Raw genomic sequence first — 22,032 nt, forward strand, 5'->3', positions numbered from 1 at the left:
TTCACGATCTAACTTCGTATTTGGTCTATCTGAATCTATAAGAGTAAATTTAGCTCAATTTAATACAATTCATACTCAATTCAATCCAATTTACATCTTAGGAAAAATTACCATTTTGCCCCTATACTTTTATTTAATTACGATTTCATCCCTAGGTGAAAAATGAAATTCATGCAATTTAATCCTTATTCCAAGCCTAGCTGATTTTTACATGTAACATTAACAGCCCATGTATTTCATAAAGTTCAAAATTTGTTCATAAATTTTACATCTTTTCAATTTAGTCCCTAAATCACAATTTCATCAAAATTCACTTTACAAAAGTTGTTTATCTATCAACAACCTTTCATTTTCTATCGTAAAACTTCATAATTAAACTATATTCATCCATGGTAAAACCCTTGTACTTTAATAACTTTGCAAATTGATCCCTGAGATAGCTAGATTGAGCTATTACAATATCAGAAATATGAAAATTATTAAAAACAGGACAAGAAAACATACCTAATTAAGCCAAAATAGCTTTCTTGAGTTCAACACCCATAACTAGGGTTTCCATGTCTTTAATTTGGTAAAGATGATATAAAATGATGATATTTCTTATTTAATTAGAATATCATCTTTTATTATTTCATCTTTCCAATTTAGTCATTTTCTTTATTTAAATTTCCATGGATGAATCATCATACTTATCTATTAACTCCTTTTAATGGTCTGTTTTCCATATAAGGACCTCAAATTTTGAATTCCATAGCTACTTGATACTTATAGCTACTAGAGCTCAACTTTTGCATTTCATGCAATTTGGTCCTTTTATCAATTAAACATGTAATCGGTAAAATTTTCTTAACAAAATTTTTATACGATACTCCTATCATATGGTAGACCATAAAATAATTTTAAAATAATTTTTCTTACGAACTCAGAATTGTGGTCTCGAAACCACTATTCTGATTTTACTGAAAATAGGTTGTTACAGTAATAATAGTAAAATAATAAGAGAGAGTATAATAATGCTATGATCTTGATTGGGATAACATTACCAATGACAAAATGTTAAACATAAAATATTAATTAGTAATAATAATTATTTAACAATAATATCAACATTTAAAAATAAAAAAAAACTAAAATGCAATGATTAAGAACTTGAGGAATAAAAATGCAAATTACGTAATTTAAAGGGTAAAAATATAAACAAGGAAATTAAAAGTGCTGGAAAAATAACAGAAAGTAAGGGGTGGGATTAAATAAATAAATGACTAAATTAAAATTTAAACAGAAATTAAAGCGTCAATTGCAAAATAAAAATAAAAATAAATAAAGAAATAAAGAAAAGGGGAATAAAGGGATAAATTGAAAAATATAACAAAATTAAAAGCCTAAATTATAAAGAAAAAACGTAAAGGATTAAACTAAAATGGGATAAAATGTGCAGGGACTCAGGGGACAATTATCCCATCCAAATTTACACGTGTCATTCCCTCAATGGGTCCACAGTAGGTCAGGGGACTAAATTACACAAGAACAAAATAAAAGGGGTAAAAATAAAATAAAATAAAAAGAAAATAAGACGAAATTAAAAAAAAGGGGTAAAAAGCGGAAGGACCAAAATGGAAAATAGACCATCAATGCGAAAACATACGAATCTTGGGGTTATTTAGGTTGGATATGATTTTCGGGTCGTGCCAAAACGGCGTCGTTTTGGGCGTTTAAAGCCAAGCCCAAAACGACGTTGTATTAGACCCTTATATAAGTTTAAAAAAAAGAGAAAAAAATCATTTAAATTTAGTTTTAAAAAAATATTTCCTCCCATTTTCTCTAAAAAAAACTTTAGGCCGACCATGAGCTGTTGCGAGTTTGTTGCGGCCATCGTCATCTGCGATGGTGATCGCCGCCTTCGATGGCCGAAAATTCCCAAAAAGGGTTCTTTTGATCTTTTAAACACGTAAAACGCAAATTTAGGGTTAGAATCCCCAAAAACTCGACCAAAATCTAACGGGGCCTTTGACGAATCCCAAGGGATTCGGAGCCCTCTCAAGTTGGAGAAAGAGAACCCGCACGACAGAGGCGCGATGAAACAGGTAAAAAGAAAAAAAAATAACTCCTTTTTCTTTTTTTCTTTTTTATGTTTGCTTCAAAAAAAAATAAAGGATGTAAAAGAACCATCTTTTTTCAAGAATTTTGTTTTTTGTATTCTCTGTTTGATTTCTTTTTTTTTTTGTTACAAACTGTTTTCGGCCTTTATAATCAAAATATAATGCATTATATTATTTGTTTTGTCTTTTGTTTTGTGTTTTTTGTTTTTGCTTCTGTCCTTTTCTTTTTTTCTCTGTTGTTTTGCAAGTGGTGGCGGCAGAGGGGCGAAGTCAACGGCATGCCTGCTGACGTGGTGAGGCTACGGCGCGAAAAGAGGGCTAAGGTTTCTGATTTCTTTAAGGTTTTGGGCTTTTAGGGTTTTTGTATTTGGGCTTGTAATTAATGTACTTTTATTATTTATTTATTTGTTTGTTGTTTGGGTAGGACAAATTTGAGCTATTACATTGTCAATAATTGATATTTTCTAATGCAAGACTGCAAATTCACTTAAGTCAACAAAACGAATTTCGGCTTTCAAAACTAAAACTGTAAACCCCCTACCCGTATCTGTCGCTGGAATAGAGTACGAGGCATTACCGAGAAGCACGAAACACTTACAGATAATTTAAATACATTTTCATAACAATTTGTTTTGATTTCATACTATTTCATATTTAAGCTTTATTCACTAAAGTATTTGAAATATCATCTTTATGCAAATAGCACACATGAGGTATATAATTCTATAATTATGAATGAACACATTTATCAAACATATTCCATGTTTTTATATATATCATAGTTTCATATTTCCATGTATCAATTACCATCACTTCCTCGTATTTCAGACAAATACGTGTAACAATTCATAAATATGCAATTCATTAACTCTTTCTACCAATTACGATTTAAATTGCCAAATCACTTATTGAGCCCAATTTCAATGTTCACTAAAATTTATCATATAAATTTTGATGTACGTATTCATCAATAAATTCCATGTACAAATATCATCATCTTATATTTCCACATACATTTGCTTTCCACATTTATGAATTCAAATAGCATATACAATACATACCAATGTATTTCAAGTACGTTTTCATGTTATTTCATTTCGAACTCAGATTATTTCATACTAGAAGTTTTCTCATTAACTCATTTGGAGTACCAATTCATACGGATAATACACTCAAGGCGTAGAAATATATAATCACAAATGAATTCATCCATCAACCAAGTTTTATGCTTATGTCTCATCAACTCGTATTTCCTTATGTCACATAATTCCATGTAATACTTACCAAACTTCTTCAAATTAGTGAACATCTTACGGAATTGAGTACTTCGTTTTTTTCGATGCTATAGTTCAACTATGGTCTTACACATCTTTACATAATGATGCCATAGCCCAGCTATGGTCTTACACGTAATCACATATCTCACTGATGTCATATCCCAGATATGGTCTTATATAGTAGCATATATCACACCGATGCCATATCCCAGATATGGTCTTATACAGAAATCACTTGTCACTTGTCACTTGTCACTTGTAGCCAAAGCTACCACTATTCACTGATCAGGTAGCTGGTGCTACCATTTTTCACTGATCAGGTAGCCGGAGCTACCACTTTTCACTGATCAGGTAGCCGAAGCTACCACTTTTCACTGATTAGGTAGCAGAAGCTACCACTTTTCACTGATCAGGTAGCTGAAACTACCACTTTTCGCTGATCAGGTAGCTGAAGCTACCACTTTTCAGTTGTCATTTGCCATTGATCAGATAAGTGTAGCCGAAGCTATCACTTATCACTTTCACTTGTCCTTAATCAGATAAGTGTAGCCGAAGTTATTACTTATCACTTTCATTTGTCCTTGATCAGATAAGTGTAGCCGAAGCTATCACTTATCACTTGTTTCCATGGTCCAACCATGGTCTTTTCCTTCAATTCATCTTGTCACTGAACTGAAATGCTCAATTTGATCATTTATTCAATTTTCATGCTTTTACATTATTCACGATTTTATCATCAATACATATGAAATAACTCATCATAAAATTCATAAAATTAACAAATAATCACTAAAATTTAGCCATATAAACTCACAAGTTCAATTTTTGTATTATAACGATAATCATAATTTCATAATAAATATTCCAAATAAAACATTATATCATTTCTAATCCAACACTCATCGATTATAACCGGGCATGTGATCAATTTATACACGAGTCATTCATATATATGTATATTTTTCCTCCTCCTCCTCTCCATCCACATTCTTAGTATAAACAACACACTTGTAAGTAACATTATCCATAATTTTCATTATCTACTTATGTGAATATTCAAGCTATCCATCTGTGTCATAGTCACTAAATTATTTTTATCTTGAGCTATAGAACTCCAAACTAAGATCTGCTAATTTTCTATAAAACTAGACTCATATACCTTCTTACCATAAAAATTTCATAATTTTTGGTTGGGCCAATTAATACAGTTTATTCATTGAAGTCTCCCCTATTCTGCTGTCTGACAGTTCCGACCCTTCTTCACTAAAAATTAATTATCTTCTTGTACAGAATTCGAATGATGTCCTCGTTTGTTTCTATTGAAAATAGACTCATTCAGGATTCTAAACATATAAATTTAAGCCCATAATTATTTTTATCCAATTTTTTTATGATTTTCCAAAGTCAAAACAGGGGAACTCGAAATCATTCTGACCTTGTCTCACAAAAGTTATTGTATCTGATGATTTACAATTCCATTGCTTACATAATTTCTTTTATAAGAAACTAAACTCAATAAGCTTTAATTTCATATTTTATTCATCCTCTAATTCGATTTCTATAATTTTTAGTGATTTTTCAAAGTTAGACTACTGCTGCTGTCTAAAACAGTTTTAGTGCAAAATGTTTATTTCCATTTTGCCCCAAATTTCACAATTCATACAATTCAGTCCTTACTCAATTAACCCCTCAATTAAGATAATTTTCTCAATTAACACTTTTTCTAGAAATTATAAGTTATTTCATAATTTTTGAAATTCAGAATTTCTATATGAAACTTTAACTTCAAACTCTTTTACAATTAGGTCCCAAACATTCACTTTCTATTCAATTCTTTCAATAAAATCAGCATATAAATAATTTAAAGCTCTAATTCCATGCCAAATCATCATATACTTCCAGCACATATTCATAACAACTTTCAATTTCTTTCATAGAATCAAAAACTAATGAATTCAACAAGTGGACCTAGTTGTAAAAGTCACAAAAACATAAAAATTTCAAGGAGAAAGCAAGAATTAAACTTACATGAAGCTAGAGTATGAAAACCAGCTTGAACCCTCCTCCATGGCTGTTTTTCAGCTGATGAAGAGTATGAAAACCAGCTTGAACCCTCCTCCATGGCTGTTTTTCAGCTGATGAATATGAAGAGAAATGAAGAGAATTCTAGATATTTTCCAATTTAGTCCCATTTTTATTTAGCCAATTTTGGCAATTTTCCAATTTTGCCCTTATTTCATCCATTTCCTGATTTTTCTCAGCTATTGCCGCCCAAAATATCTCCTTTAGGACTATTTTCACTTTAGGTCCTTCCTCATTTGACAATTGAGCTATTTAATCCTTCTAGCAACTTTTACACCCTTTTCAATTTAGTCCTTTTTATTTAATTAACCACCCAAACGTAAAAATTTTCTGACTAAATTTTAATACTACCTCACCAACATTCCATAAATATTTCTAAAATATTTATGGCTCGATTTATGAAGTTGAGGTCTCGATATCTCATTCTCGACCCAATTTACCTAATTAATTCTTTTAAATCACCAAATTCACTAATTCAAAAATGCTTTTATATTCGCATTTGACTCATAGGTATTAATTTATTAAATTTTTAACTCACCCGTCGGATTTAGTGATCTCAAATCTCTATTCCCGATACCATTGAAAATTAGGCTGTTACAAAAACTCCAGAAAAGGTTTTCTACTGCAAATTAAGTAATTTCTTAAGTATTTTTTGAAAGCGAACAAATAGCTTTCTAATGATTGTTTGCGAAAGTCGTATTTGCTAAATATTTACTGAAATTAGTTTTCTAAACGAGTCGATGTAATTTCTCCAGATTTAATTATAACTTCTAGGCCGAGTTTTGAGTATTACATGTACCGGTTCCAATAAAAAATGGTGTGTCCATCGGTGCGATACTAACTACCTTGTTTTATTCATTTTTATTAAACTCATTGGTATTTCATTTTTAAAATTAGCTATAATTTTAGTTTTTAGTTATTTTGATTTAAAGTTTTTAATATTTTTCATTCATTTTATATAATAAATGTATATAATTATATATTAATTAATCAAAATATTTTTAAAACCTATAGGCTACAAGAATATAATAAAACCCATACCATGCATCAGTCATTTCTATAATGTAATATAATCGCTTGCCAAGAGTTAAAAAGGTTTGATTGAGCTTGCAAAGTCAATCTCAAGAAGCTTGCATTAAGACCAATATAATATAAAGGTAGGTATCCATATGTGACTTTCCTCAAATATTGCTATACCATTGACATAAATCCATTGGAATTGGATCACCACTATTTCCAATCTTACAATTAGCCCACATCATGAGTCTAAATTCTTACAATCAAAAAATATTTATCTCTTACAGTGCTAAGAAAGGTGTATTAAAAATATTATGAAACAAGTTAGGTTTATATTCATATTAGTAGTTACATAATTCTTATGTTTTAATCTCTAGTTTTATCATATACAATTGTCACGTGTAGATTTAATTCAAATTATTTAAAATTTTTATTTATTGATATTATATAATAATTTATTTTATTATGTAATTGTTCGAATATATATTTATATTTGAATTAGTACGTAGAAAGTTACAAACATACATATAGGTGCATAGATGAGCTACCTTTTTTGGCAGTATTATTATTAGTGGTGGTGGTACTATATGGAATTTGACAAGCATGAATTCCTCGTGAAAATCTTGATTCCCTCCTAATGAGACTCCATGTAATGGGAGGCACCCAATTCCATATAGGCTCTAAATTTGAAGTAATGATTGGTTTTTTCATCATCAGACTCTTCATATCTTTGAATGCCATCAATGTAAATTTTGACATTGGAGAAGCTCCCACATCATGGATTATACATATTTTCGAATACCACAAAAGATAGGTGAATCGTGAAGTTGTTGGAATAGACTCGGAGCATGATGATAATATTATGAGAAGTGTTAGAATTAAGTGACCCAAATTTTTATTTAAATAAAATACAGTGGTAAAATAAAATAAAAGAAAAATCCATATAGAATTACACTTCTTTTATTTTATTTTAGAATAAGGTTTTTTAAACCTTATTAAATTCTATCTATTTGATATTGATTAGAATAAGGTGTTTCAGTTTTACTAGAATATGGCTTCAGAAGCCTATAAATAAACATAGTCTATTCCTCTTGTAATAATTCGAATTCGACATAGTGAATTTTTTTCTCCTCTGCCCGTGGTTTTTTTCAAAAGGGTTTCCACGTAAAAATCTATATGTTCTTTATTTTTTATTTTTTTTTATTTTCATAAAATGGTATCAGAGCTTTCGGGTTATTCATCTCGATCACAGTAATAGCGTCTTTGAAGTATGAAATTTCGCTGTTGGATCGCAACACCATATTTGCGTTGTGGCAGATTAAGATGCAAGCAGTTTTGCACAGATGGATCAGGAGGATACCCTACTCGGGATAGATAAGATGCCTTCTGGCATTAACAGATGAAGAGAAGAAGCGTAAGGATCGAAAGGCGTTAATATAATTACATCTGTATTTTTCCAACAAAATTTTGTAGGATGTGATGAAAGAGAAGACTGCCACCACATTATGGAAGAGGCTAGAACAAATATGTATGTCGAAAACTCTAACAAGCAAGCTGCATATGAAGCAGCGTCTTTATGCTCATCGTTTAGAGGAATGTGCGTCTGTACACGAACACTTAACAGTGTTTAAAGAAATTCTCTCAAACTTGGAGGCCATGGAGGTTTAGTATGATAAGGAAGATCTAGGGTTGATTCTACTTTGTTCGTTGCCCCCGTCTTATTCAACCTTTAGAGACACAATTTTATATAGCCCCGAGTCTCTCACAGTTGATGAGGTTTATGATTCTTTGACCTCATATGATAAGATGAAGCATCTTGTGGTTAAATCCGACTCTCAAAGAGAGGGTCTCATTATTCGTGAAAGACAAGATCAGAATGTTGATAATGATCGTGGAATGACACAGGAACGGAATCCTCGCGGTAAATCTAAGGGTAGATCAAAATCTTCAAATAGAGGTCAAAATTGTAACTTCTACAAGAAGAAATGGCACATTAAATCTGAGTGCTATAAGCTACAGAACAAGATTAAAAGGGAGACTGCGAATCAAAAAGGAAAACAAACAGAAAATTCCGGTGAAGCTGATGTTGTAGAAGACTACAACGATGGTGAACTTTTAGTCACTTCAGTCAACAATTCTAAAGTGAGCGAGGAGTGGATACTTGATTCAGGCTGCACCTTCCACATAAGTCCCAATCGGGACTAGTTTACAACTTACGAAACAGTGTTTGAAGGTGTTGTTTTGATGGGAAATAATACTTAGTGTAAAATAACAGGTGTTGAAACAATTAAAGTTAAGATGGCAGTTATCAAAAGAGGGCAATTGCTTCGAACAAAACACTCAGTGACGTACGACATGTTCCAGAATTGAAAAGAAATTTAATTTCATTGAGTACTCTTAATTCAAAAGGGTACAGAAACACAGCTGAAAGTGGGATTTTAAAGATTTCCAAAGGTTCCCTTGTTGTGATGAAAGGGCAGAGAAAGACTACCAAGTTATATGTTTTGCAGGGTTCTACTGTTACTGGTGATGCAGCTGTCGCTTCCTCTTCCTTGTCATATGATGATATTACTAAACTTTGGCATATGCGCTTAGGGCATATGAGTGAGAATGGCATGGCAGAATTGAGCAAAAGAGGACTTCTTGATGGGTAAGGAATTTGCAAACTAAATTTCTATGAGTACTGGTGTTTTTGGGAAGCAAAAGAGAGTTCGATTCACTAGAGGAATCCATAACAGAAAGGGAACTTTGGAGTATATTCATTCTAATCTGTGGGGGTAATCCATATTGTCTTGGAGAGGTGGAGCTAATTATATGCTAACCTTTATTGATAATTTTTCCAGAAAAGTTTGGGCGTTCTTGTTGAAGCAGAAAAGCGATGTGTTTTCCACATTTAAGTCTTGAAAAATTATGATTGAAAAATAGACGGGAAAACAAATAAAATACCTCCGTACAGACAATGGCTTAGAGTTCTGTTCTGATGAGTTTAATAGATTATGCAAGTCAGAAGGGATCGTGAGACACTTGACAGTTCGTCATACTCCACAGCAAAATGGCGTTGCAGAACGAATGAACAGAATGATCATGGAGAAGGTTCGATGTATGTTGTCAAGTTCCAACTTACTAAAGTCATTTTGGGCCGAAGCAGCCGCTACTGCATATTTTTTTATCAACCGATCTCCATCCGTTGCCATTGAGAAAAAGACTCCACAAGAGGTATGGTGTGGTAATCCTGCTAATTATTCTAATTTAGATCTTTAAGTGTCCTGCGTATGCTCATGTTAATAATGGAAAATTAGAACCGAGATCAATTAAATGTGTTTTTCTTGGTTATAAAACTGGTGTAAAAGGGTATAAGTTATGGTGTCCTGAAAATAGAAAAGTTGTTATTAGCAGAAAAGTTGTTTTTGATGAAACTGCTATGCTATCTAACTTATCTCTTAAAGACTCTTCCAATAAAGAAAATCAAAAGCAGGTGGAGTATCAGATTAATATAGAGTCGACTCCTCAAACCAGTATAAAAATTGAGAAAAGAGTTGCTTCTTCACCACAATACTCTATCGCCAAAAATAGAACTAGAAGAGAAATTAAACCTCCAAAGAAGTATGCTGAGGCTGATCTAGTTGCTTATGCTTTAAATGTGGATGAAGATATAGATGTGAATCAAGAGCTATCTAATTATTCTGAGGCGGTTAGCTGTGAAGACTCAGAAAAGTGGATGTTTGCTATTTAAAAGAAGATGGAATCACTCCACAAAAATAGGACATGAGATCTTGTGAAACTTCCTAAAGGTATAGAGGCTGTTCGTTGTAAATGGGTGTTTAAAAAGAAAGAAATGACTCTAGGAGTTGAAAAACCCAGATATAAAGTAAGGCTTGTTGCAAAGGGTTACAGTCAAATTCCAGGAGTGGACTTCACAGATGTGTTCTCCTCAGTTGTTAAGCATAGTTTGATTCGAGCTTTGCTTGGTATTATGGCCATACATGATTTGGAGCTTGAGCAGTTAGATGTAAAAATTACATTTTTGTATAGAGAACTTGAGGAGGATATTTACATACAACAACTAGAGGGTTTTACAGTATTAAAAAAAGAGGACTATGTTTGCTTGCTAAAAAAGTCCCTTAACGGTTTGAAACAGTCACCAAGATAGTGGTACAAGAGGTTTGATTCATTTATGACTTCTCATAATTTCAAAAGAAGTAGTTTTGATAGTTGTGTTTATTAAGAAAAACAGTGATTGTTCTTTTGTGTTTCTACTTTTTTATGTTGATGACATGTTGATAGTAGCAAAAGACAAATGAGAGATAAGAAAGGTTAAAACCCAACTAAGTGAAGAATTTGAGATGAAAGATTTAGGACCAGCAAAGAAGATATTTGGTATGGAGATTCTCAGAGATAAAAAAGCAAGTAAATTGTACCTAAGTAAGAAGGGGTACATTGAGAAAGTTCTTTGCAGGTTCAATATGCAGAGTGCTAACCTGTTAGTACTCCTTTAGCAGCCCATTTTAGATTTTCATCGGCTTTGTCTCCACAATCAGATGATGAGATTGAGTACATGTCACTTGTTCCATACTCTAGTGCAGTGGGATCTCTCATCTATGCTATGGTTTGTTCACGTCCAGATTTATTATATGCAGTCAGTGCAATTAGAAGATACATGGCGAATCTCGGTAAAGAACACTGGAAAGTAGTTCAGTAGATTTTAAGATACTTACGAGGTACTACTGATGTTTGCTTACAGTTTGGAAGAACTAGAGATAGAGTCATTAGGTATGTTGATGCTGATTTTGCTGGAAACCTTGATAGAAGAAGATCTCTCACAGGTTATGTCTTTACAATCGGAGCTTGTGCAATCAGTTGAAAAGCCACTTTGCAAACTACAGTCGCTTTGTCTACCACTGAAGCTGAGTACATGACAATTACCGAGGCTTGAAAAGAAGCTATTTGGTTGAAGGGACTCTTTAGTGAACTTAATAAAAACCTTCAAATCAGCGTAATATTTTGTGACAGTCAGAGTGCCATCTTTCTTACAAAAGATCAAATGTTTCATGAGAGAACAAAACACATTGATGTTCGGTATCATTTTGTTCGTGATATTATTGCTCGTGGTGATATTGTTGTGAGAAAAATTAGCACTCATGAAAATCCTGCAGATATGATGACTAAGTCACTTCCTATAACCAATTTTGAGCATTGCTTAGACTTGGTTGGTATTCGTTGTTGACGTTAAACCCTTAAGGGGTTTATGGAAGAGGTGGAGAACTTGTTCGTTGAGAGTTCGCGGTGAAGAACTTGTTCATTGAGAATTCGTGTCAAGGTGGAGATTGTTAGAATTAAGTGACCCAAATTCTTATTTGAATAAAATACAGTGGTAAAATAAAATAAAAGTAGAATCCATATAGAATGACACTTCTTTTATTTTATTTTAGAATAAGGTTTTTTAAACCTTATTAAATTCTATCTATTTGATATTGATTAGAATAAGGTGTTTCAGTCTTATTAGAATATGGCTTCACAAGCCTATAAATAGGCATAGTCTATTCCTCTTGTAATAATTCGAATTCGACATAGTGAATTTTCTTCTCCTCTGCCCATGGTTTTTCCGAAAGGATTTCCACATAAAAATCTATGTATTCTTTATTTTATTTTATTTTACAAGAAGAACTACCAAATACTTGCATCACTGATGTTGTCTTTATTCCGTTTGGGATACATGCCTCTCCTTCGAATTGCCATACCCCAAACGAGAAATCATAGCCCTAAAATAGAATTTTTTAAAAAAAAAACCAAAGAGTTTTTTAGCACTAGCATCACCTTTATTGAGTTTGAAGCAATTGTCTTCTTTGATTTTTATAGTCTTTTCCCCTTTTGTTTCCGATTATACCATGTTAAAATGGTTGATTGATTCAATGTTAATTAGACATCATCTCTCAATAAACCGTATTAAAGAGACAACTTAAAATTATAAAAATTTTGTATTAAAAAAAATAAATTATTGTTTTTCGAAGACAAATGCATAAGTGAATTTTCATTAAGAAAATCTTGCTAATAATCCTACAAGTTAAAAAAAATTATTTATGTATTTTTAAATCGAATCTTTTGCCCGTGAATCTGCAAGGGCTTCAATTTTTTTTATATAATTTTAATTATATTAAATAATAATGATTTATTTAGATTTTTGCTGAAATTTTGATATTTATTTTTTTAAAATAATTATATTTTTAATATAAAATTAAATGATGTAAATTATTTCTTTACTAATAAAAAAAGTTAATTAAAACCTTCAAAAATAAAAAAAAAAGTTAATTAAAAACAGTTTTTAAGAAAAAAATATCAAAATTTTTTATTAAATCGACTTAAATTCATAAGAAGTGGAAACTTAAGTGTAGAGATGACAAAGGAAGATAGAAGTTAATTTGATTATGAACATTGGTGGTTGTGTTTACAGTGGTTTGGGTATGAAAGTGAATTAAAGGATGATACCTTCCGATTCAGCAAAGTCTTGCCTTCTAACAATAATATTAATTTGGAAAATATGTGTGAAAGAAAAGGACAGGTTTAGACAAATGATAAAAATGTGTAATCAATTATCGTAGAATATTTTCAAGACTCAAACAGTGTCTCACATTCTTCCATCTTTAGACATACTACATACTTTCCAAAACAATATTTTCCAAGACAGAAAAATGTGTAATCAATTATATTTACACATACCACATCTTTATTTGCCACGTTATTGATATTTTTCATCAATTTACATAATTTTAATTGATATAATAATAAATTTAATCCTTAATATTTATATATTCTATCGATTTGATTTTAACTCTAAAAAATAAATTTAATCTTAATATTTATACTTCTTATCAATTTAATCATAATTCTAAAATATCATCTAAACATTAAAAAATATATATATAAAATTTCTTTAAAAAAAAAATCAAACTAATGTTTCATGAAGCTGATAGCTTGAGCAAAATGCTTAAATAAAAACATGAAGTCGTTCCTTAAGATCTAGGCTAAAAAATCAGACTAATGCCGAAAGAGTTCGAAGACATACGACTTCCAGATCTTTGGGCACTTCTCGGAAGATAGTAACCATATTTTGCGAGGATGCTTCATGGCTGTCTTTGCAGCTTGTTAAGCGAAACAGGATTACTTAATTTTTTAGCCTGGATGTTAAGGAATGGCTTCATATTAATTTATGTAGACCAGATCATTTTGCTGTTGAAGCTGTCGATTAGGACATCCTCTTTGGAGTAATATGCTGGAATCTATGGTTGCGAAGGAATAATCTTGTCTTAAACGACAATTTTGTAGAAATAGAGTTTAGTTGGCAGAAGTTTTAGGTTGCGCTCTGAGATTATTTATACTTTGCAAATGTCTATGGTCTTTTGCAGGTCCAACATTGTTAGGGAATGGTGGAAAATATCCTAGACGCCTCCACCAAATGATACTTGGAAAGTAAGCACTGATGGTGGTTTCAAGATAGGGATTGGCTTATCTACTTCAGGTAGTGCTATAAGAGATTCGACTGGCAGATGGCTGAGGTACGTTGGCTGTCGAAAGGTGATTTTAGAAATGGATAGCCAAGCTGCTAGGCAGCAAATCAAATGGCTTGGATAATGCGCAAGAATCTTCTTCTATTGTTGGTGGTATTAATGACCAGCTAAAAAATAATTAGGATGTGAGATCCACTTATAAACGATCATGGACGTCTTAACTATCAATTCTTTCTTAATTATAAATTAATTGTAAGAATCGTCCAACAATTAATTTATGCTAAACGAATAATCCATCGATAGCGTGCGAACTAGAAAAATCTTTATTGAAACTAGACTAAAAACAATACTATAAAACAATCTTATCTTTCTCTTGTACTGAAAAAAATGAATATACAAACAAAAGAAAATTAAATAAATTTTGGATCTCACAACTCAAATATGGAGATTTGATCAACCTTTGGTTAGAATATAATTTACTTAATCGTAATAATTAACTGAACAAAGAAATGATAAAAATAAAATTTAATAAAACAAAAAGAATAGAAACAGAGAGCGGCACAAAATCCAAATAAAAAAAGAAAGAAAGAAAAGCAGAAAGATGTCCCTGGCTATTCTATTTTTCAGTTTTTAAGCTAAAAATTATTACTTACTATCTTATTCCTACATAAATTCTTATAAATAAAATTAAATATTTATCTAAATAAAATATAAAGAATAAAACTTAATATCAATTAAACTCTTAAAATATATCTTTACAAATAATATTTAAATAAAAATAAAATAATCCTGACATCTAAAAGTTTTGTACGTTAAATTATTGTTCTTATGCCTAAATCTTCCATGTGACTTCATATTTTCGCTTGTTCTCCAAATTTTTGATTCATACTAAACTTACATAAAAATTTGGTAATAAACACCAAAATTAGTAACATTGTACCCAAAAATTTATCAAAATAAAACACATAAATATGTGAATTTGACACAATATCAATCTTCAACTAGTATTGGTAAAAGTGATAATTAAGTTACTTCCTTCTCATTAAACTTCTTAAGTTGTGACTCGTGAAACATTGAATGCAACAAAACGACAACCGTTAAAGTTGTGAATTTAGTTTATGTTTTCTAATTAGATCGTTCTTAGTCTCTATATTTTTTGAAGCTCAAACGACAACGGTTAAACCTATTAAATTATTTTTACAAGTACAGTCCTTTTTTTTTTTTTTGAAAAAGAAATTTTTTATATCATTGTATAATCTTGTTTCTAGGACAGAATCAATCACAAGTATTATAGGGCTAAAATGTAATGAACCACCCATACTTTAGTGACTTGATCAAAGGGCATTCATACCAGTCAGTAATTATGGAAGTTTAAGTAATTTCAGTTTTTGTGTCAGTTCTTCCATACTCCAAGCCACACTTTACGTGAAACATCTCGTACGATTAATCGATATTTCCTTCTATACTCTCTTCAGTCTTCACAACTGATAGCCCTGTACTTTTTCTTCTTGAAAGTCAGTAGAAAATCTGTAAAAATGACCTCATAATCAGGCATTTTGCCATACCCAGGAAAGTAGTTAATGTCAATCACATAAAAGATGTCTCTTGTCCCATGCTCTCGGATCATATCTATATTGAACAATCGAAGGCCCAGCCGGTGACGGAGCTCCTTTGAAAGTCTCTCCAGCAAAGGCCTTGGAGGAAGTTCAGCAACGCGGGGGTCCAAATCTGCATCATCAGCAGAAGCAGCAGCCGATGAAACCCTTGGAAAAGGAAAAATACCAGGAACTTTTGCAAGCTGACATTGGTTGACATTGGACAGAGAGAATCTCCTTACAACCTTAATTGCATCCCCAACGATATAAATTTTAAAAAGAATACCATCATGATTCACAAACTCTTGTAGGACCAATGGAGGCTCAAGTTCAGATAGAGAGGACCAATCACATGCAAGAAACAGCTCGTGTGACTTGGCACTTCCATCCACTACTAGTGTTTTAGCAACTAAGGGTAACTTCAGCCCAGCTTTAGCAACTTCATCAGGGATGGAAAGCGGATCTTTCATGATAACCATTTGTTTTGGAACACCAACTCTGCCATGGAAGTCTGATAAGTTTAAATCAACAACATCCTGAAGCATTGACTGGCGATTGTGTAGATGTTGTATCGCATATGGAGGATCAATAACAGTTACTTCTGGATGTGTTTGTCGATAGTCCTCAACAATATCGCCCCACTCTTTCCCCAACAACTTGTGTAAAATAATGTCAAAAGGACCCTGGTCTGACAGCGGTAGGTTTACATCAATGGCGACAAATAATATCCCCTTTTTGCAAGCCAAACGCTCAAACTCGGGTTGCAAGAAACTCTTTTTCTTCTTCAATGTCAAAGCATACCCAACAACAAGCTTCTGTTCCTCTTCCTCCCCACCTTCTCCATCAAAGTTTTTCCCCTTTATCCTCATATCTACTCTTTTCTTTTAAAAAAAATACACTAAAAAAACAAAGATATATATTTTCTTCTTTCTTTTGGTTTCTGGGTTTTTCTTCCCTTTGTCAACTTCCTTCTCTGAAGATTGTTCTCCAACAAGAAATGACACCAAAAAAAGATGAAAAATAAACAAAGAATCAAGTTTTTGTTAAACCCTTTCTTCCTCTTTACAATTCTCCCCAAATAAATGCATACATGTCTCGCGGAAATGGGAGTTTTCAGAACCAAAAAAAAAAAACACGAGGAAGAAAATATTGGGTATTGGATTCTTGAAGGGAATATTCAGTTTTAGCAGAAGCAAGATTGGGTTTTTGAATGAAAAGAAGTGAAATTTGAGCAAAATAACAAGAAAACAAAATTGTGGTACTAGGATTTGGTGCACTTTTACAAGTACAGTCAACCCCTCTACAACAGTCCCATTTATCTACTTAGATTTTGTCTGTTCTAGAGAAATTGTTGTTATAGAAAAATAATCATTGTAAACTTATCATGAAATTCATATAATGTATTTTCATACAATAAAAAAGTGGGAATTAGGTTAAAAAAAAAGAAAGAAAGTGACAATCAAATCAACAAATTTAAAAAATGTATAACAAGTGCATGCATTATTGCTTTTATATATATTTATTTTACAATTTTTCATATGATTAATTATAAAGTTTATAAATCTAATAACTTCAATTAACTAATATGAGTTCTCAAATTAAAATAATTAATCTATCATGAGTAATTAAATTCAAGTAAACAATTTATAAGTTTACAACCTTCTAAATTCATAGTAGAACATTTAATTAAGGAGCTTAATAGTTTTATTGAAATGATATCTTTAATTCCATTTATTGAAGATTAATTCCATTTAATAAAATATGATTGATAGATTTTTTACATGATATTTAGTCATTTTATTGAAACAATATTTTAATTAATATCATTTTCATTTAATAAATGATAATTAATAGACTTGCTTATATGAAATAGCTATAATTTTACTTAAAAATAAAACATAAAGAATCAGTTGTCCAAGAAACTTGACTATTATAGTGAAATGTTGTTATAGTTAGTAGCTATTATAAAGAGAGTTGTAATACCCCATACCCGTACCTGAGACCGGGATAGGATACGAGGCATTACCGAAATTTTTAGAATAATTTCAATTAATTTATATTATTTAGTATTCATTTTCATGTTTCATGTAACATCCTTTTCATATATTCAATTCAAAATATCATATAAAATACGATACAATACTTAAATTTTCATATTTACATGCTCATTCAGGGTATCCGAACCTACCTGACTAAATTGCAGAAATACCAAGATTTAGGGGCATATTGGTAATTTACCATTTTCCCAAATTTCACCCAATCTTAAATTGATAATTTCATTCAATTTATTAATTTAGATAATAAAACAATTTATTCCCTTCAATTTAGTCATTTTTGACATTTTTACAAAATTGTCCCCTAAAGTTTTACTTTTATTCAATTTAGTCCATGAGCTTAAAATATGCAAATTAACCATGCTAACTGAATATTCATATATATTTTTCCTCCTCCTCCTCTCCATTCCACATCCTTAATGTATATAACATTCTTGTAAGTACGATTTCACAATTTACTTATTAATGCTCACATCAATCTGTTCACACGAGTCATAGTCACTCAATTATTTATAATTCGAGCTACAGAGCTCAAAATTAAGATCCGTAAATTTTACCTAAAACTAGACTCACATATCATTCCACCATAAAATTTTAAGAATTTTTGTTTTAGCCAATTAGTACAGTTTATTCATTTAAGTTTCCCCTGTTTCACTATCCAACAGTTTTGATCTCTCTTCACTAAAAATTAATTATATCACAGTACAAAACTCGGATAATGTTTCCATTGATTTCTATTGAAAATAGACTCATTAAGGATTCTAAGCATATAAATTTGAGACTCTAATTAATTTTCTCCAATTTTTGGTGATTTTCCAAAGTCAAAACAGGGGAACCCGAATTCATTCTAATATTGTCTCACAAAATTTATTATATCTCATAATTTACAAATCCATTGCTTACACCGTTTCTTCTATGAAAAATTAAACTCAATAAGCTTTAATTTCATATTTTATTCATCTTCTAATTCGATTTCTAAAATTTATGGTGATTTTTCAAAGTTAGTCTACTTCTGCTGTCCAATGTTGTTTTAGTTCAAGATGTTTATTACCATTTTTCCTCTAAATTTCAAAGGTCATACAATTCAGTCCTTGCTCAATTAGCCCATCTATTAAGCTAATTTTTCTCAATTAACATTTTATTCCATCATTCTAAACTATTACACAATCTTTGAAAATCAGAATTTTAACACTAAACCTTAATTCACAACGTTTTCACAATTAGGTCCTAAAATCAATTTCTATTGAAATTACTTGATAAAATCATCAAACAACAAAATCAAAGCTTCAAATTCATTTTATTTCATCATAAACAGCTAACACTTATCAATTATAGCTTTTAATTTTGTTCATAAAATCAAAAACTAATGAATTAAACACTTGGACCTAATTGTAAAAGTCACAAAAATATAAAAATCTCAAAGAAAAGGGTAAGAATTGAACTCACATATGTTAAAGCATGAAAAACCAGCAGCTTTCAGACCTCCCATGGCGTTTTTGCTGAAGAAAAATGATGATATCTCTAGATTTTTCAAATTTATCTTGTTTTATATGTTTAATTTGCAAAATTTCTCATTTTGCCCTTGTTTCTCCTTGTCTTTTTTGCTGATTTTCTTGCCCAACCGTCCAGCCCATACAATTTGGGTCCAATTGCCTTTTAAATCTCTCCTTTTTAATCACTTAAACTATTTAATCACAATTTAATAAATTTTGCACTATTTTCAATTTAGTTCTTTTTAATTAATTGACTAACCAAACGTTAAAATTTTCTAACAAAACTTTAATACTAACTTAATAACACTCCATAAATATTTATAAAAATATTTATGGCTCGATTTATAAACCCGAGGTCTCGATACCTCATTTTTAACCAAATTTACCTGATTAATTCTTTTAAAATCGCAAAATTCACTAATTAAAAATAATTCTTTTAAGTTCGCGCTTGACCTATAATTATTATTTGTTAAAATTTCTAAACTTACTCGTCGGATTTAGTGATCTCGAATCACTGTTTCCGACACCACTGAAAAATTTGGCTGTTACAAGAGTTGACTATAATATGTAAAATAACAAGTTAACATGACATTACATATATGATAATATGCTTGTCGTATAAGATCTTAAAAATAGCATAGTTAATTTAATAACTACCATTTGTTCGGAATTAAAATTTTAAAAATATCAAATTAAAGTAAAACATAACTTAACCTTTCCTTTTTGCTTGGAAGATTTAGGAGTCCTGTTTCCTTTTAGCATAATTGAATCTATAGCAAAATGGGTAAACAATATTGAAAGCTGCAGAAGGTTTTTGTTGATTGCAGTGAGTTCAGTATTTTATTACAGAGTAAGGCAAACTATGTTCCCTGAACTCAAGATCAAGTGCCAGTATAAGTATCATACACCATAATTAGAGCTACTGAGCTAACAAAGCTTACAATCTTTATTGAGTAGCCTAAGCTGTTTTGCAACATCAGTTATCATCGGTCGATTCTCGGGATTTTCTTGTGTACAACAAAGTGCAATCTTCGCCAAACTTACCAACTCATTACCATTGATTCTTTCACTCAAAATACTTTGATCCACAATTTCGGTTAACCGATTGCTTTCGACATAATTCGACACAAATGCTCTAAAGGGTGCTTCCTCCACATTGTGATCCCCAGATTTTCTTCTAGTTAAAAGCTCAAGTAACAGTATGCCAAAACTATAAACATCAGCCTTTTCATTTATTTTGCATTCCAAAACCTCAGGTGCTATATACCCAACTACCCCGGAGATGGTATCTTCTACGACATGCGATTTTCCTTTCGGAATTGCCACGGAGAGCGAGAAATCAGAAAGCTTAGCAACATAATTCGTATCTATTACTATCGATATCAACGAAAGCCCACGATTAATAGCAGGCCTGGACAAGGCAGTATGGAGATATGCAACTGCATTAGCAATATCCGTTGCAATCTTTATTCTAGACTTCCATGTTAATGGCTCAAGTTGCCCATCACTAACATCAAGCATTAATCTTTGGAGATTCTTTTCACCACCATATTCATAAACAAGCACTGGATTTTGAGTCTCTAAGCAGCATCCAATTAGTTTTAGAACATTCTTGTGCACACTCATTTGTGAGCTAATTACTATATCTGTGATAGCTGTTTCAAGGCATTTGTTATAGCTTCCGTACCGTTTCACAGATATCTCCCGACCACGCAGAAAGCCTTTGTATAACACGAAATGAACGTACCTCGAAATTTCCTGACCGACATCGTAACCTTTCGCTGCTTCGCTCAGCTCCTCGGCGGAGAAAGTACAAATAGGATTACATTTACCATCAGATGAGGCAATAAGCTTTTCTAATAACACACTCCCATTCTTCAACAATGGTCCCTCATCCTTGCTTTGCCTTTTTATTCTGAAACATGATCCCATCTCCCCTTCCTTCAACATACAATAAATACCTGCAAAGATGCTAAATTAGAGACTAATACATTGGGAAAATAGCAAAAAAAGACAATTTTCTTCTAATTGATTGCATTTAACAATACTTTAATTTTATACAGATTAAAAAGAGAGGAAAATAGCAGAAGAGGCAAGCACCTAAAATGGCAGAAAAAAGGGGGAGAAAGTGAAACCCGCAGGAAGATGATAAAAGTCAAACCAGGCATTAGAGTCAATCTCAGGAAGCTTACATTAAGACCAATAAAAAGGCAAGCAGCTTTCTCTGACTCTCTTTTCAAGAATTGATAAGGGACCATTGACATAATAAATCCATTGGATCAGCACTTAGCCCATTGCTCACAAATTTGGGTCCAAATTCACTGTTTCAATTTCATCTCAGTGTTACTTCAATCTCAGAACTAGGTTTTGGCAGGCCTATAATTGATGGTGAGATCCATGGCCCAGTGTAATAATAAACACAAGTAGTAGCTTTGCATATTTAGGAAAATTACAGAACAAGAGAATAAAAAAAATATTTGTGGAGATATATACAGAACTAGACCAAAATAAATACGAATAAAGTCTACTTTTAATGAGACTTACCCAAAATAAATTTGATAGAGAACCTATATGATATTTTTACTCATGATGAGACTTAAACCTCGTAACAAAACGACTTCAATCTTACTTAACTAGCAATAAAGAAATACTAAATATGTTGTAGAATAAAAAGAAAATTAAAAGTTTAAAGAAGTAGAAAACTAGAAAGAAAATATACATTGATATACTCGGAAGGAAAGATTAAAAAGTTTGAAAGAAAAAATTTATTTATTTTCCTTCATTGCTTAGAAGAGTTTAAAGACGAAAGGATGAAAATGAAAATGTTGAAAATACATTCTTTTATTTTCTCAATCTAAAATGATTTGTTTTTAAGCATAGATAAAAACTTATTTGCTTTTCTTTTCAACTAAA

The 22,032-nt window shown here is 31.3% G+C and overlaps 2 protein-coding genes across 2 annotated transcripts; both read right to left on the reverse strand.

The window, feature by feature from the left end:
* Positions 1-15,227: 15,227 nt before the first annotated feature.
* LOC121210601 (inositol-tetrakisphosphate 1-kinase 2) lies at positions 15,228-16,849 on the reverse strand. The gene has a single exon (XM_041082335.1). The coding sequence runs from the start codon at positions 16,439-16,441 to the stop codon at positions 15,449-15,451; it is 993 nt and encodes a 330-aa protein (XP_040938269.1). The 5' UTR covers positions 16,442-16,849; the 3' UTR covers positions 15,228-15,448.
* Positions 16,850-19,921: 3,072 nt separating this feature from the next.
* On the reverse strand, positions 19,922-21,354 carry LOC107925024 (non-functional pseudokinase ZED1). The gene is made up of 2 exons (XM_041082336.1): positions 21,220-21,354; positions 19,922-21,080 (listed from the first exon to the last, which is right to left on the reverse strand). Exon 2 carries the CDS (start codon positions 21,067-21,069, stop codon positions 20,047-20,049), a length of 1,023 nt encoding a protein of 340 aa, XP_040938270.1. The 5' UTR covers positions 21,070-21,080; positions 21,220-21,354; the 3' UTR covers positions 19,922-20,046.
* Between the last annotated feature and the right edge of the window lie 678 nt (positions 21,355-22,032).

This window comes from Gossypium hirsutum, chromosome A02, assembly GCF_007990345.1.
Source record: "Gossypium hirsutum isolate 1008001.06 chromosome A02, Gossypium_hirsutum_v2.1, whole genome shotgun sequence".
Lineage (NCBI taxonomy): Eukaryota > Viridiplantae > Streptophyta > Magnoliopsida > Malvales > Malvaceae > Gossypium > Gossypium hirsutum.